This window comes from Gastrolobium bilobum, unplaced genomic scaffold, assembly GCF_033153095.1.
Source record: "Gastrolobium bilobum isolate Gb01-03AN ecotype WA unplaced genomic scaffold, APGP_CSIRO_Gbil_v1 utg28129, whole genome shotgun sequence".
NCBI lineage: Eukaryota > Viridiplantae > Streptophyta > Magnoliopsida > Fabales > Fabaceae > Gastrolobium > Gastrolobium bilobum.
This window is the reverse complement of record NW_026896638.1, coordinates 12501-27717: the sequence shown is the minus strand read 5'-3', so window position 1 is coordinate 27717 and position 15217 is coordinate 12501. Positions and strand designations below refer to the sequence as shown.

General features: G+C 31.3%; 1 protein-coding gene across 1 annotated transcript; it reads right to left on the bottom strand.

Moving 5' to 3' along the window:
* Positions 1 to 1703: 1703 nt before the first annotated feature.
* LOC133301204 (uncharacterized) lies at positions 1704 to 4448 on the bottom strand. Its single transcript, XM_061500825.1, has 3 exons — positions 4353 to 4448; positions 3797 to 4116; positions 1704 to 2052 (listed from the first exon to the last, which is right to left on the bottom strand). Exons 2-3 carry the CDS (start codon positions 4107 to 4109, stop codon positions 1997 to 1999), a joined length of 369 nt encoding a protein of 122 aa, XP_061356809.1. The 5' UTR covers positions 4110 to 4116; positions 4353 to 4448; the 3' UTR covers positions 1704 to 1996.
* Between the last annotated feature and the right edge of the window lie 10769 nt (positions 4449 to 15217).

Here is a 15217-nt window from a genome sequence, read left to right as displayed (position 1 = left end):
AAAAAGAAAAAAAAAAAAGAGGCAAGAAATTCCTTGTAACAGTTTCTAACTAGAAGTCTTTTACATGATTTTTATTCTCATAAAAAACAAATATTTTTTTCGAGGAGAGAAGCTGAAAATAAATAAAGCTAAATGAGTACTAAATTGTAAATTCTACCATTCGAAAGCTACTTGTCCACAACAAACCAAGGGCGGAATTAAAATAAAGAATCGTGTTGCAATATTTTTGGGTCCATGGAAGAGAATCATACTCATCAAAACATATTTATTATTGAATTTTATAATATGAACCTATTCATAGTTTTAAATCATTATATCCGGTTGCATTTATCACGAGCCCAATTTTATATTAACACAAAATCTAACAAAATCAATGAATTGCAATTTAAAAATGGAGAGATTATATTTATAAATTTTTTGTTTACAAACTACACTATATACTCCTGGAAGAACACTACGTTATATTGTGTTCTCCCAAAAATACATAGTGTAATTTACAAAAATTTGTAAAACAAATTTGTAAACAGATCATTCCCCTTTAAAAATTTTAGAGTCATTGTCCCTCCAAATTTATATGAAGTTTTGACTCTTCCAAGTGGCCTATGGCCTATGAGTTTTGACTCTTTCATGTGAAAAAAAAAACATGAAATAATTATGTGGAAAGATTACAATCATAAAAGATAAATCAATATATTTGTTCTCTCTTCCTTTATTATCATTGATTCATCTTTATATGGTTATGATGTCAAACATGGGCAAAAAAATTAAAATATTACTATTTTAATAAATTATTACGAATACATAACTGTTTCGAAACTATCTACGGATCTATTGCACTCATTCACGTTCAAATTAGACGTGACTATTCACGCCTAAGTTAGGCGTGAGTCCCAAGGCATTCACGCCTAAATTAGGCATGACTCGTCTGGTGTTGACACGTGACATAAAAAATTAATAGTTTAACCGTAAAATTTTATATAACTCAATACGCCTCCTCACACGAGAGCCCATTGAGTTTGAAGGATGGACAATGCACAGGCCCACCTACCTGTGCTAAGAAATTCCACAAGAGAAAGTGGAGGGCGGTGAGGATCGAACCCCGATACACCGAGGCTCTGATATCATATAAAGAACTATCTCAACCCAAAACCTTAAGGTTTTGGGTTGAGATGATTCTTAACATGGTATCAGAGCTTCAAGTGACCACAAGGTCACGAGTTCGATCCTCACCGCCCCCCACTTTCAAGTGAAATTAAAAAAAACAGGAGGTAAAACCAAAAACATTGGGCCTGTGCAATATCCACACTTCAAGCCCAAAGGGCTCTTGTGTGAGAGGGTATGTTAGAGAATAATATAAATCATTAAAAACACCCTCACCCAACACCTTAAGATTTTGGATTGAGATAGTTCTTTACATGGTATCAGAGCCTCGTGTCCTGGGTTCGATCCTCACCGCCCTCCACTTTCTCTTGACGAATTTCTTAATACAGGTAGGTGGGCCTGTGCATTGTCCACCCTTCAAGCCCAATGGGCTCTCGTGTGAGGGGGCGTATTGAGATATATAAAACCATTAATGTAGCCTCACCCAACAGCTTAAACTTTTGGGTTGAATTGATTCTTTACAATAAATGATAAAATGGAGCAACGTTTTTGCTTATTATAAGTCATCCATTACATGCACCATGGAAGTCAACAAGATCAGTTTTAACGGGACAATGTTTGAAGGCTGCATCCTCTCGGCTGCCAAAGTTGCATCTAGTTTTCATCAGGTCCCCAAATTTGTAGAAAGGTAAAATATGAAACAAAAAAAAATGTGCTTCGTCCCACCAATGATAAAATTTTAACCACTTTTTAACTTCCTCCAAGTTGTTCATTTACGTGCCAATCAAAATAACAAATTATGACAGAATTATATGTTTCTGTTCTCTTAGAAAATATTTTATTAACAACCTTCCAACGCCAAAAACTTCTAAAAGGCCAGACAACTATGCAGATCTCAGGCGATTATTTTGGTGGGACCAGATAAATTTGCATCTTGCCTCACAGTATGTCCTGAAAAAACCACAAAAGAAGAACTTGAAGGACAAAAATCATGTTGTAGTGCAACAACCATTGTGGAAAGAAAATGTGGATTTACCAACCATCCGATCCATGTAATAATTCTTTAACCTGGATAACTAGCATCAAGCTTTTACTACACAGCTTTACATAATAGCTATGTTAAAATATTTTAGGCACTAAACAGACTTGTAAAAGAAATTCACACTGGTAATAAAACTAAATGTGTCTAATGCTGTCACCATTAACAATGCAAACCTTGCAGTCAAAATGGGATATAATATGGCAAAAATTGAAAAATAAAATAAGAAAAAGTATTTTATAAGAGGAAGACAGTCAGATTTGAATTTTAAATACTTGGTCATAGTGCAATGAGTGAAGTTTGTGCGCAAATGAATTCATTTAGCTTATCTATGATGCTGTAATCTTGAACACCTTAGAGTTTAGAGGGGTTTCTCTTACAGAGAGAGTACAAGGTTGGAAGGAATTTCTGTAATGAACTTTTGTCTCTCTTTTTTTTTTTTCTTCTCATTTTTCTTATTTTTACAAATGAGTTTGAAAAGATTTTTGCCCAATATTTACACTTCTCTTTGCTCCTTATGACTGGAATGTCACTAGTTTGAGTATGGGAAACAACTTTTTTGTAAAAATGCAAAGATAAAACTACGTACAATCGACTCTCATCCCCCTTTCGCAAATATGAGAGCCTTGTTCACTGGAATTTGCCCTATTTTATTTTATACTTCTCTTTCAAAAAGTTAACTTCTAACAGTTATTGCAACTACTGGTTTGCATACAGTCCTGCTTTCTACCTCTATTTCCCCTATCACAGTTTTTGTCTCAACTGCAAAAACTAGTTTTTATCAACATGACATTCATAAAATTTAACAAACAGTCTGCTGTTTCGGTATCAAATAACAAAACCAACAAAAAAAATAAAATTGGCAGGGCTTACCAGCGTGATTGTAGACTAACCCATCCTTTTTTTTTTCATTGGTAAAATCTTAGATATATTTAAAAAAAATAAAATATGAAAGCCTGAACTCAAAAAAATAGAACTGCCACAGCAAGTAACAAATTATCTCTACGGTCTATGTACAGTAATATATCATCACCTGGTATAACATTATTTACAGGGGCTCTATGAGGAAGGTTGTTTTCAGTTTCACTTTTTCCAAATTGAATCTTGCTTGGTCAAGGCAAGTTCTTTTCCAGAATCATTATAAGCATAACAGTGAGAATGAAACTGTTCCAGGTTTGTTAAATGGGCTTAGGCAAGTCCATGTAGAGCCCACATCCAAGTTAGGACTTAAGGATAAAGTACGTTGTGCAAGTCCGGAACCCAGATAAGGAGTTAGGACGTGCTTAAGACCCTAGCAGTAGTGGCAGTACACGATCCCCATGATAGAATACCAGTAACTACCCACTGCTATGATAACCGTCTATTATAGCATATATAAGAGGGAAAAACCCCTTAACAAAGGATCAGGTAATACAGAATACCCATTAATGTTTCTACCAAAACAGAAACCATGTTCTCTCCCAAACAATGGATCACATTATAAGCATACTGATACTCCTCAAACACAAAGGATTGAAGCATAGGGATAAAATTAATCTCTATTCTTTTAATTTCCCTATAATCATTTTCTACATTACCAAAATCAAATTAATGATTCAACTGTCTCATTCAATTGCTTGAGTTATATAGCAGGGGGAAGAGATAGAAATGAATTACCAAGTTTAGGATGTTGAGGAGGTGGGGCTTCACCATAGATTGCTTTGAGCCTTGCCAGAGTAACCACAGCAGAATTAGAATCAGTAGAGGCTTCAGCATAAAGCTGTTGTTTCCAATCCCAGATGGTCTTTCTAATGGACTTGTTGGATTTGACAAGAGATTCCTTCTCAGCCTCAAGAGCTTCAATGGTCTTTTGCTGATTCATAGATCTTATGGCCAGTGTTACAAAGGAAGCAACAAGGCAAACATTGATCACTGTGTTGTTGTTTGAAGCTCTCTTAGCCCCCTCAACTACTTTGTTAACAAACTCCATTGCTTTCCTATATCAAATCAAATCAAACCAAAATTACAGTAAATTCATCCTGAAAACTCTGCAAAAAGGGTTTTTTTCTTTTCTTTTCTTTAAATATCATTCTTAAAACTCTCATCCAAAAAAGAGAAATCCCAGAGTACAATGCAGCTATTCAAGATTAAATAGAGAAAATCTCGTTATCCAAAAAACAAAAGAGAGAAAATCTCAAAAGATTTGAAGAAAATGTTTAGTTTGAAGGCATACCAACACTAAATAACCAGAAACGGCGTATGGAGGCGGCGGCGGCGGCAGAACAAATAATTTAGAGAGGGACGGAGGATTTTATCATCAAATTTGACCGAACAGTGTAAAATAATTAATTTAAGTACGCATCTAATATTATTCTTCCATAAATTGTTTTTGGTCGTTTTTTACTTTTTAACATCTTTTATTAGGGATAGGATATTGTGACACCCAAGTTATGTTACACCCATGTGACACCCAGCAGTCAATCTCACCGTTAGATCGCTTATGTTGATCCAACGGTTATATTTATTTCCATCTTTCTATGGTCATGATTTCCCAAATTTAAAGTGAAAGCATTAAATATGGGAAATCATAACCATACAAAGGTAGAAATAAATATAATATATTAAATTTGGAAAATCATGACCATACAAAGATGGAAATAAATATAACCGTTGGATCAACATAAGCGATCTAACGGTAAATTTGACTGGGTGTCACATGGGTGTAAATATCCTATCCCCTTTTATTATTATTATTTTTTTTATTGTTTTTGGTACTCATAATTTTTTTATTTAAAAAAGGTACTTTGTTACCCAAAAAAAAAACTTAACCCGGGCCCAAATAAAAAAACTTCAGCCCAGTGATAACAAAGAACACACCTTGTCATGTACGTGTTATAAGACAAATTAATACTAACCATTTATATAATAAATTTACTCTTAAAAAGCGTTCTATTTCAAAACCGCATTTAAATCTTGGATTTTATAATTCTCATTTAACATGAGAATTACAATTTTCCTACACACCCTTCGATCTTTATGCTGACATGAGTCCTACATATAATTTTTTTTCTAACATATGAGTCTCACATGCTTTTTATCTCTACAACATGAGATTTCAATTCTCCTTCAACATGAGAATTATAAAACTCTTAAATCTTGTATCCTCCTCCCATAGAGTGTCCGATATCCGTAAGCTGCAAAGAAATCAGCGTTAAAATCCATTTTTGTAAATCTAAAGTATGAGTTTAGTGTGCATTTTTTTAAAAGATGTAAGTCGTGTTCTTTTAGTGTTTTACTCTATGTATTTCCGGTATAATATAGTTATAACATGAAGAAAAAAAAATCACTTTCCACGTCAGTTGATGTGATTGAGGAAAGAAAAAAATAATAACTTTTTATGTTATAACTATGTACTACCAAGAGTACATGGTATTAAAAAGACTAAAAGGACACAACTTATTTATTTATTTATTTTGTACAAGAATTGACATCTTTTTAATGCACAAATAGTTTTTCCCAAAAGTATAGATAACTTTCTTCTTTAATTATTTATTCTGATTTTTTTAGAAAATGACTAATGAAGCTAATGAAAGACACAAGTATGCAAATCAAAAGGCAGAAGCAAAAAATTTCAAATCATAGAAGGAAAAGGAAAATATCTTATTAGAATTTTTAATGGAAGTCAGAGTCAAATATACTACTTAATCTATTTATTGTACTGTTTAAGCTGATCATGGTCTATAGAAAGACAACTCTGAGCATTAATTGTTCATATCTTGTTTGAGTGATATCTCAACATATTTTTCATCATTTATTTGAAGCATACCTCAATATCTCACTTTTATTTTTTTGATTCATATTTTTCATGGTCACCCTCGAATAGAAATTATTAATCGAATAGCTTTGTGGACTTGACATGTTATCTTGAAAGTTATGCATTTATATTTTATCTACTTTGCCAAGAAATTAGGATGGATGGGCGTGCCAATATGATCTGGCAGCATATGAATAAGGTTGGTGATCGATAAAGAAAATTCATCAACTAGAGAGATATGATGTATCTTTTTCAATAGGTGACAATTCAATTAGCAGTTGATAGTTCTCAACTAAGAGCACAAAGAGCCGAGCAAAGAGAAAAATTGAGATCGGATATTAACTTCTCCATTATGTGTGTGTGCGAGCGCCTGAACGTGCATATGTGTATGTGTGAGTGTCAATAAAGATTTGATAACATTAGATTTCAAAAGATTTTAATTACAATCTATAACATTTAAAAAGATAATATGGATTTATAAGATTTTAAAAAATCATATGAATTTTTAACAAACATTCAAAATTACAAGAGTCAATAAAAAAAAATAAAAAAATACAATGATATTAATAAAAAAAAGTAAAACCTAATATAATTTTTTGAATTAGTAATTTGATGTAACTTAATATCAAATATTCAACTCCATTGTTATTTATGTTCCCCCTGGTTGTAGGTGCTTGAATTGGATAATCAATCCTACCTATTATCTTGTTGCTGTTGTGAGTGTATGGAAGTGTGATACTTATTTATCTAGGATTTCGCGGAGTCATCTACCCTGAGTGATTTGTTATGCATGTATGAATTGGGTTCAACCATCATATTCTATTATTAATATTGAGAACTCTTGTGAGTTATACTTTAGACACAAGCACCTGAGGATTTCTTGTGTTCATATTGTTAGAGAGCATGCTTGGAATTTGTACATCGGGTAATGCCCCTGACGAGATTTGTCGTCGATGCATTTGGTGTGGTGACAATTTGTCTAGTAACCATCTTGATTCTTCTTGAGTTGATGTGCATTGCTTACTTCTCGTATTCGAAGTCAAGGGTTTGTTCAGCTCAATTATTTTAGTTGTCTTTGGATCATCAGAATCACATTCATCCAATTTGCAATCTGGTGGGGTCTTGGTGAGAAAAGGTTATATGATAGATTGTGAGACATTGCAACAGAGAAATATCAAGAAATTCTAAGAGTTACGGTGAGATTGTAAGAGAGTCATGCTATTTATATTTCTCATTAAAAAATTTTACAAAATTACACTAATAGAAAATTCATTAAAATTGTTATATTTTTGAATACCTTAATATTGTTTTTCCTTTGTTTAAAATCTTGATTGAATACCACAAGATTTGGACGGATTCTAAAATAATATTTTAAAATCCTAATCGAGTATCACGTGACTTTAACAATCCTTTGAAATCCTAATTGATTATCAAAGGATTTTTTTTTTCAAAAAATAATCCATTAAAATCCTTTAAAATATCAATCTAATACACCCACTAAGTGTGGTTGTTTATTTTTCATCTTTATCTTCAATATCACTAGTTAATGAAGAAGATAATTTTCAACAAAATTTTCAAACTCAAGAGTAGGAATTAAAAGATGTTAATACATGGAGGGTGATAAACCTTTAGTTTATCATGTTTATAGGGCTAATATTGCATGAATTATATAGTCAAGAACATGAATACTTAGGTTTTATATTAAAAATCATGGAAATTGGATTTCTATCTAACATATCTCGTTCTTATTGGTTTTGAAGGAAAATTAATACAAATTTGAGCAAGAATGGATTTAAAGATTGAAGTTGGAATTGGAAGATCAATGTTCATCCAAGAAATTAAATCTACAGTGATTAAGCACATTCAAATGTTATTTAGTACGTTAAAATGTGCTAACTATTGAGCAAATATGAAGAAAGTTTCTGGATGAGAACATTCAAATATCATAGATCAACATTCAAATGTTAAAACATGAAGAAAAATCTCTGTTGGAGCGCGTTTTAATGTTACTATCAACATTCAAACGCGCTGACAATGAGAGCATTCCAATGTCCTTTGAACATTCAAATGTGCTAGCTTGTAAAAAGCTTCTGTTTGAGCACGTTTTAATGTTGAGAAGGGCGTTCAAATGTGAAGAAAAAGAAAGGATGTGTGTTAGATTGTTGATTACAACATTCAAATGCGCTATCAGAAAGGAAATTGTCATTCAGGAGCGCGTTCAAATGTCACATCCAACATTTGAACAAGCTAGCATGAAAGAAATCACAGCTAAGGAACACGTTTAAATGTTAATTTCAATATTAAAACGCCATCTAACAGGGGAAAAGAGTTGATCAACATTTAAACACGCTTATCAACATTTGAATGTCCAACTGTGATGCAATTCAGATTCAATTTATAAAATCATCCAATTGAAGATATGATTTGAGATTTCATAAGATTCTATAGAAAATTAAAAGATATAATTTCATGGCTATAAATAAAGAGCTTGGGGTCAATTGAAAGATTATCGAAGAAAGAGCATTTTGAATGGTCAAGAGGAGGAATCCTATTGTGGAGTATTGGAGCACTGGAGATTCAAGACAACATCACATCAATGGAGTCTTGGGGAATTATTTTCTTTCCAATTGTTTTTGATTTCAATATGCTAGGCTAAGTTTTTACGTAGTTAGGAGAAGATGAAACTCAATTGAATATTTGTGTTATGAATTAAATTGTCTCCGAATTCTTCTCTTTTTATATTTGAATGAAATTGTCTGTTTTCAATGCTTTCTATGAGTTTGCTCCTTATAGATTGATTTAGGAGAATTGTATGACAATAGGGATGTTGGTGCATGAACCCTGATTTGATAAACTCATCATAATCCTTGTGATCTAGGGGTAGACATAGGGCAATTGTGCAATCTTTGAATTCTTGATTTTAATGCATGTTTTCTTGGGGAACAACTGGGGAACTAGGATTCTTTCAAGATCACATAGAATTAGGGTAACAAAGAATTGAGCCTTAATTAACTTAGAAAGAATTGATTGACATTATATTAAGAGCATATTCTTGACTATTTAATTCATAGCATAAAGAGGAGATTGAGGGAAATCGAAACTCTAACTACACTCGTTCTTGATACTTAAACAACTCATCTTTTTAATTGTTTTTAATTCTGAAATTACATGTTATTGATTGTTTTTAAATTTCAATTCTCTTCATCTCAATCTTGATTGTCCAACTAAACCGCAATTAGTGAACTAGTGCTTGAAAACTCATCCTCGTGAGAACGATCTCGTACTCCGGTACACTTTATTACTTTTAGGAACGATGCACTTGCCGAAGTCGCAACAGAGGATTAACATAACTTTAGATATGTGGAGAGATAATATTTAGGAGACCATGAAGTTATATCAAATTGCTATTATATTGAGAAAATTGTATTATTATTTTTTTCTTTTTATCAATATTATTATTGTATATCTTTGTTATCTTTTTTATTTACTTTTGTAACTTCAAATTTTTGTTAAAAAATCATATGATTTTTTAAAAACTTGTAAATTCATATTGTCCTTTCCTATCTTACAAATTATTTAAAATATTTTAAAATTCAATCTTGTCAAATCTTGATTATAAAAGCTTTGTAAATCTATGCTATCCTTATTTACCAAAAAAAAAAATCTATGCTATCCTTACAAATCTATTAAATTTTTTAAAAATTCGTAGGATTTTTTTCTTTCAAAAAGTTTTTTAAATCTTAGTCAAATACACCCCTTAAGTTTTATTCGTACACAAGAAATACTAAAGCCAAAAACTCGAAGGTTGAGTTTGAAGGGGGATACATTTATATTACACTAACTTTCTCTTAATTCTAAATAGAGTTTAAGACAAATGTTTTCATAAACTTGACGGAAGCATAAGAGCGGTGATTGTCCCCTTCCTAACTCCACCACTAAGTACCAACTTCATCATTTTGAAAAGCCAATACTCAATAACTGCAGCTTCTGTTGAAAAAAAAAAATTTGAATACACTATCATGAATAATAAACAATTACATTGAAAAACTTTCTGTGGGATCTTTAAATGATTCTGGAGTACTTCCAAAGATAAGCGCATGAGGTGGTGGAGATTATGGCGAGGATGATGGCTATGTAAGCCTACCCAAGCGTGTGGTTAGCTTGTTTTGAATACAATGATAATCCAAAGTTTGACTAACAGCTAACCATGGATATATTGCATAATCCTATATCCTCTTTGAGTCAAAAAGTTAGCTTACATGGAAAAAAGGATTCTGCAAAGGATGTGGGTCAAAATAGAATGAGAATACTTTTCTTGAATTGGTTCACAGATCCCAAATGAATTCAGGGCTAACTGAGTAAAAAATTGAAAGAAAAAGTTAATCTTCAAATAAAATATTGCCATACCTTGCAAGTGATATTATGATCATTACTATCCAAATAAAACAAAGAATTAGCTAAGTTGGTCGGTAGTGCCAAACAGCAAACACATTGAAGATCAGATCAACCACGACAATTAGTTTGGTTTGAACTAACTATTGTATGTCCTAAAGTTTTTGACATAGATGTGTGAGTGCGTGCCTCAAATTTCTGCCATTAAATCGATGATCAAATTGTTTTCAGAACCATAATCCTCGCTTTAAGAAACATATTTTAATTAGGCTAAAATATAAGTTATCACCTTGAACTTTGACCATATTTCAAATTACCCATTGTACTTCTAATTGTTTCAATTAATCTCTTATACTTTATAATTGTTTCAAATCAACAATTCTGTTAAAAATTTTACAAACGCTGTTAAACCTCCTCACATGCCCTAAGCCCCCATCTTCTTTCTTTTCATCTACGTTCTCCAATCTCTTATTACAATTTTCTTTGAATTTTTTCTCAGTAGTTTGGGATGATTTCGATTTGGATCAGAGAAGATTAACGTAGAAGAATCTTCGCAAAGTTTGGGATGAGATGATCTTGTTATATTCACAAAGTTCCCAGCCATGATCTTTTCTTCTACGATTTGGGATGATCTTTTCTTCTCATCCAAAAAAAAAAAAGTTTCCAACGATGATTGTTTCCCCTTCATAGAAGATGTTAATATGTATTAAGAGAGACCATGGGAGAACGTAGAAGAAAAGAGACACATTAATTTTCTCTTATCCAAATCGAAATTATCCCAAACTACTGAGAAAAGATCCAAAGAAAATTATAATAAAAGATGGGAGAACGTAGAAAAAAAGAGAGAAGAAATTTTTGAGATTTGGGGCTGAGGGCATGTGAAGAGGTTTAACAGAGTTTGTAAATTTTTTAACAGAATTGTTGATTTGAGACAATTATAAAGTACATGGGGTTAATTAAAACAATTAAAAGTATAAGGGGATAATTTGAAACATGGTTAAAGTTTAAGGGGGTAACTTATATTTTAGCCTCTCTTTTTTTTTTGGTAATAATATTTTAGCCTTTTAATTACTTAATATTTCCACGAGTCTGTTTAAACTTTATTCTTTTTTAATAAGGGAACCAGAGCATTACTGGGGATCAAATTCTTACAACTAAATTCAATGTCAAGAAAGTAAAAATGGGAAATGGTACAATAACTTTCAACAAGAAACTGATGAAAAAATAGAAAGAGTTTAAATATTAATATTACCATTTTGGAATAAATTTTATTTAGCAATTTTTCCTGGCTTAAAATTTGGTAAATAATTGTCTATAAAACAGAAGTTATTTTTAATTATCTACCTTGATATAAACATTAACTCTTCTGTTTAATTATCCAAATAGTTATTTTTAAAAACAATACTGTTATTGTTCTCCTATTTTTTCATTTCATTTTTATTATTTTTGATTAAATTATATTGATATTTTGAAAATAATTAATATGTGACCAAACTGAAGTGATCCCCATCATAACAGTTCATACAAAAGTTATACATAAAAATATCATTGAAATATTCTTCTCTTACAATTTAATCTCAGATGTATTCAACCTTTAATTTAGTTATTATATTATTTTAAATTGTTTCGTGTTAATTTTCAAACGTAATATAACAAAAGAGTAACAAAAAAAATGAGCTTAAATAATTTAATGTTTAAACCATACACTATATTTAAATTAAATATTAAATTAAAAACAGCGTACGTAATTTAATTAAAGACTAACATATAATCTTGCTCCCAAAATAAAGTAAAGCAAAAAGCGATCGTTAATTCATAAAGTATTTTTAATAAAGTTAACAAGTTTATAATTGAAAAGTTGAAAGAAAAAAAAGTTGGAAATTGGATCTTTGCGTGAAATTTTGGTACACAACTTAAATAGCCTATAATTGGTCGAAGGATAGGCAAATAACTAGGCACTCTCTATTCCTCAACAATGTCTACCACGGTGGTTCACAGTTGTTTTTTTTTATAAACTATAGGTATCAATACGAGAGGTAATTCTGTTCGAGGCGAGTTTGGAATTAAGGTTTTAAATCCCTTCCAAACATGATATTAGAGATAATCAAATACATGCTCTCATCCCATCTGTTCAGCTCTCATGTGCCAACTGAATTACCATCATTTGGTTACGGTGGTTCCCAGTTGACAACACATAGATAGGGAATGCAGTAGAGAGAGGGTTGCAATGCATATTGTTCCTTTCTTTTGGAAGGAATTTGCAACTATGTGATCACTACAACTTTTAAGCTTGAAGCTGAATGTGGATATTTACTTCGGAGTCATTGGTCAATGCTTACGATTCATCCTCTTCTAACGTTAAAGAAGAAGCAAGGAAAAGGAACTGAAGATAATCCTCAGAATCGAAGTTAGGTCCTAAAGAGAAACTACAATCATTCTGAAAAGCACCACCCTAATTTTTGGGGGAACATAAATGGTAGGTATGGTCAAATAATGCAATTACCTAAGTTGTCTCATTTTGTAATTGAAGCCAATGTTGTGCACAAATTTGTTGCAAGCTTTGATTCTTTTGATCTTTAAACTATAGTCCGTAATTGTTACATAACTTTTCACCTGCCTTGATTGCTATGGTCAGAGACTTGAACAGTTGGTCAGATTTATCAATCTGAAGGGCTTTGTTTTAGTGCCATTACAACTGTGAGATCACTAAACTTTCACTTACCTACTAATTAACACAAATTCGCAACTTGCAATTGGACGATCTACCTCAAATTTCTTCATTGATGTAATCCCACGTGCAATTGGAGCTATGCGACATTCACTTAATTAGCAAGTGTTGTGGGCCACGCTTGAAATTCAAAGGGAATTCATCATTTGATATGGCTTAGTTGCAACCGGAATTGCTTCCACAGGGGTAATTAAAAGAAGTTGTGTGTGTATCAGTAGTTCAGTTGGCGCCAGAGAACTGAGTAGTGAGAGTAAAAGTATGTATTCGATCATTCTTATACCGTCTTTGGGAGGGGTTTAAAGTGTTAATCCTGGGATCCGTCCCAAATCGGACTAATCGCAAAGTTATAAACTGATTAAAATATCTCAAAAAAAAAGAAGAAGTTATGCGTGTGTGTAAGTTTTGAATTGGCAAATATTGAGATCACAAGAATCTATCTATGTGTGTGTGTTAAAGTAGCTCCTCCAAACATATTGATTGATATAGAGGATCAGTAAAAGTTTATCGAAGGTTAGCAAATATATCTTCGATCTATTTTATGGTTTTGTATAAATGAGAGGCTTAATCATTTATTTATAGAATGGGTTATGTATAAATGAAAAGTTCTAACAAGAGTGATCAAACTGTTGGGAGGATAGGGTAAGGGATCCTATTGCTTATTTCTTAAACTCATCACTTATCTTAGATTGGTGTTTCTAAAAGCTATGAGCTAGGGTACAAAACACATATAATGTCACATACTCTAAAATGCTAATGTGGACTTACTTCAAACAAATAACCTCAGCTAATGATGGGGATCACCATGATCATGTGGACATGCAAATTATCCCACTTCATCTTATATATGGCCTACAAACAAATATATTATGCAACCTACTTTGAAATGTTGATATAGATTGCTTTCAAACAAATAACCTCTGCTAGTGTGGATCACCCTCATGCTGATTTGTACAATTAGGCATTTATCCTCACGTCATTTCACATGCTAATGTGGCTTTCTATAAACAAATAACATTTCACTTTTTCTGCATCTTCAATTAAATAAAAGCACAATAATCAGAGGTAAAAACATCATTATGTTATCAGTACAGCAATATCTATAAAATATTCTAAATCGTAATAGGAATTGGATTATTTAATTGCATTTCGGCAAAGACAAACACACTAGTGAAATGGATTATTTAATTTAGAGGTTTTTTGTTAGTGAGTTATCATAAAACAATAAATCTCCTCTAAGTACTTAGAATCCATGAGGCAATCATCCCTTCACTTTTGTCTAAGGGGCGTTTGGTATGAGAATTTCTTTTGGGTGCCTAGGAAAGTTTGAGATGGATTTCCTAGTTAACCATATTTAGTAGGAGGCTTTAAAAAATTTTGTCTATTATTTGAATTTACATAGCAAACTCAGTTTGTGTGTAAAATTGAAAAAAATTGTCATTTCAGCATTAAACTATCAAACCAAAAAGTAGAAAAAAAATAATTGACACAAATATCTCTTCTCAAAAAATGTGCCAAAAGAAAGGTGGAGAGAGAGTCTTCTTTGTATTTAGGCAAGGGTTACTTTGGTGATTTTATCCCATTTTTCCATCAATATTTTACTTTCAACCAAACATAGACTTGAAAAATTTAACTCAATTTTTCCTGTAATATTTTAACCTATCAAACAACTTTTTTTTAACTTTTCTACCAAACTCACTTTCCCACCATATTTCGAGTAATTGTAAAAATAAAATTTCCTCCACCAAACGCCCTTAAGAAAAAGATAAGTATTATACATCAAAACATTAAGGACAATTTACTTTGATGGAAAAAAATAATTAAATTTATATATTCAATTAGGAAAAAATACTTAATCGTACACACATGTATTATTATAGGTTAAATTTAAATTTGTAAATTACATAATAAAACTTAGTGAAATATTCAATATATAAATTTGTTTATTCAATTCATATAAAAAATATTAAAAAAATACAACATATGAAATAATTTAAAAACTTCTAAATGTAAAAAAAAAATACCATATTAAGCATAAGCTAATTTTTATTATATTTATTATTTTAAAATTTTATAAAAAAAATTATGCTTAAAATTTTTATATTTATAAAAATAATTTTTATATTTTTTCAATTTAATGAGAATAATTAAATTCTCTCTCATTATT

Coding starts and splice junctions, on each gene's coding strand:
- LOC133301204 (XM_061500825.1), bottom strand. CDS start 4,109: ATGGAGTTTGTTAACAAAGTAGTTGAGGGGGCTAAGAGAGCTTCAAAC. Junction 2,053..3,796: donor TCCTCAACATCCTAAACTTG/GTAATTCATTTC, acceptor TGGTTTTTTCAG/GACATACTGTGAGGCAAGAT.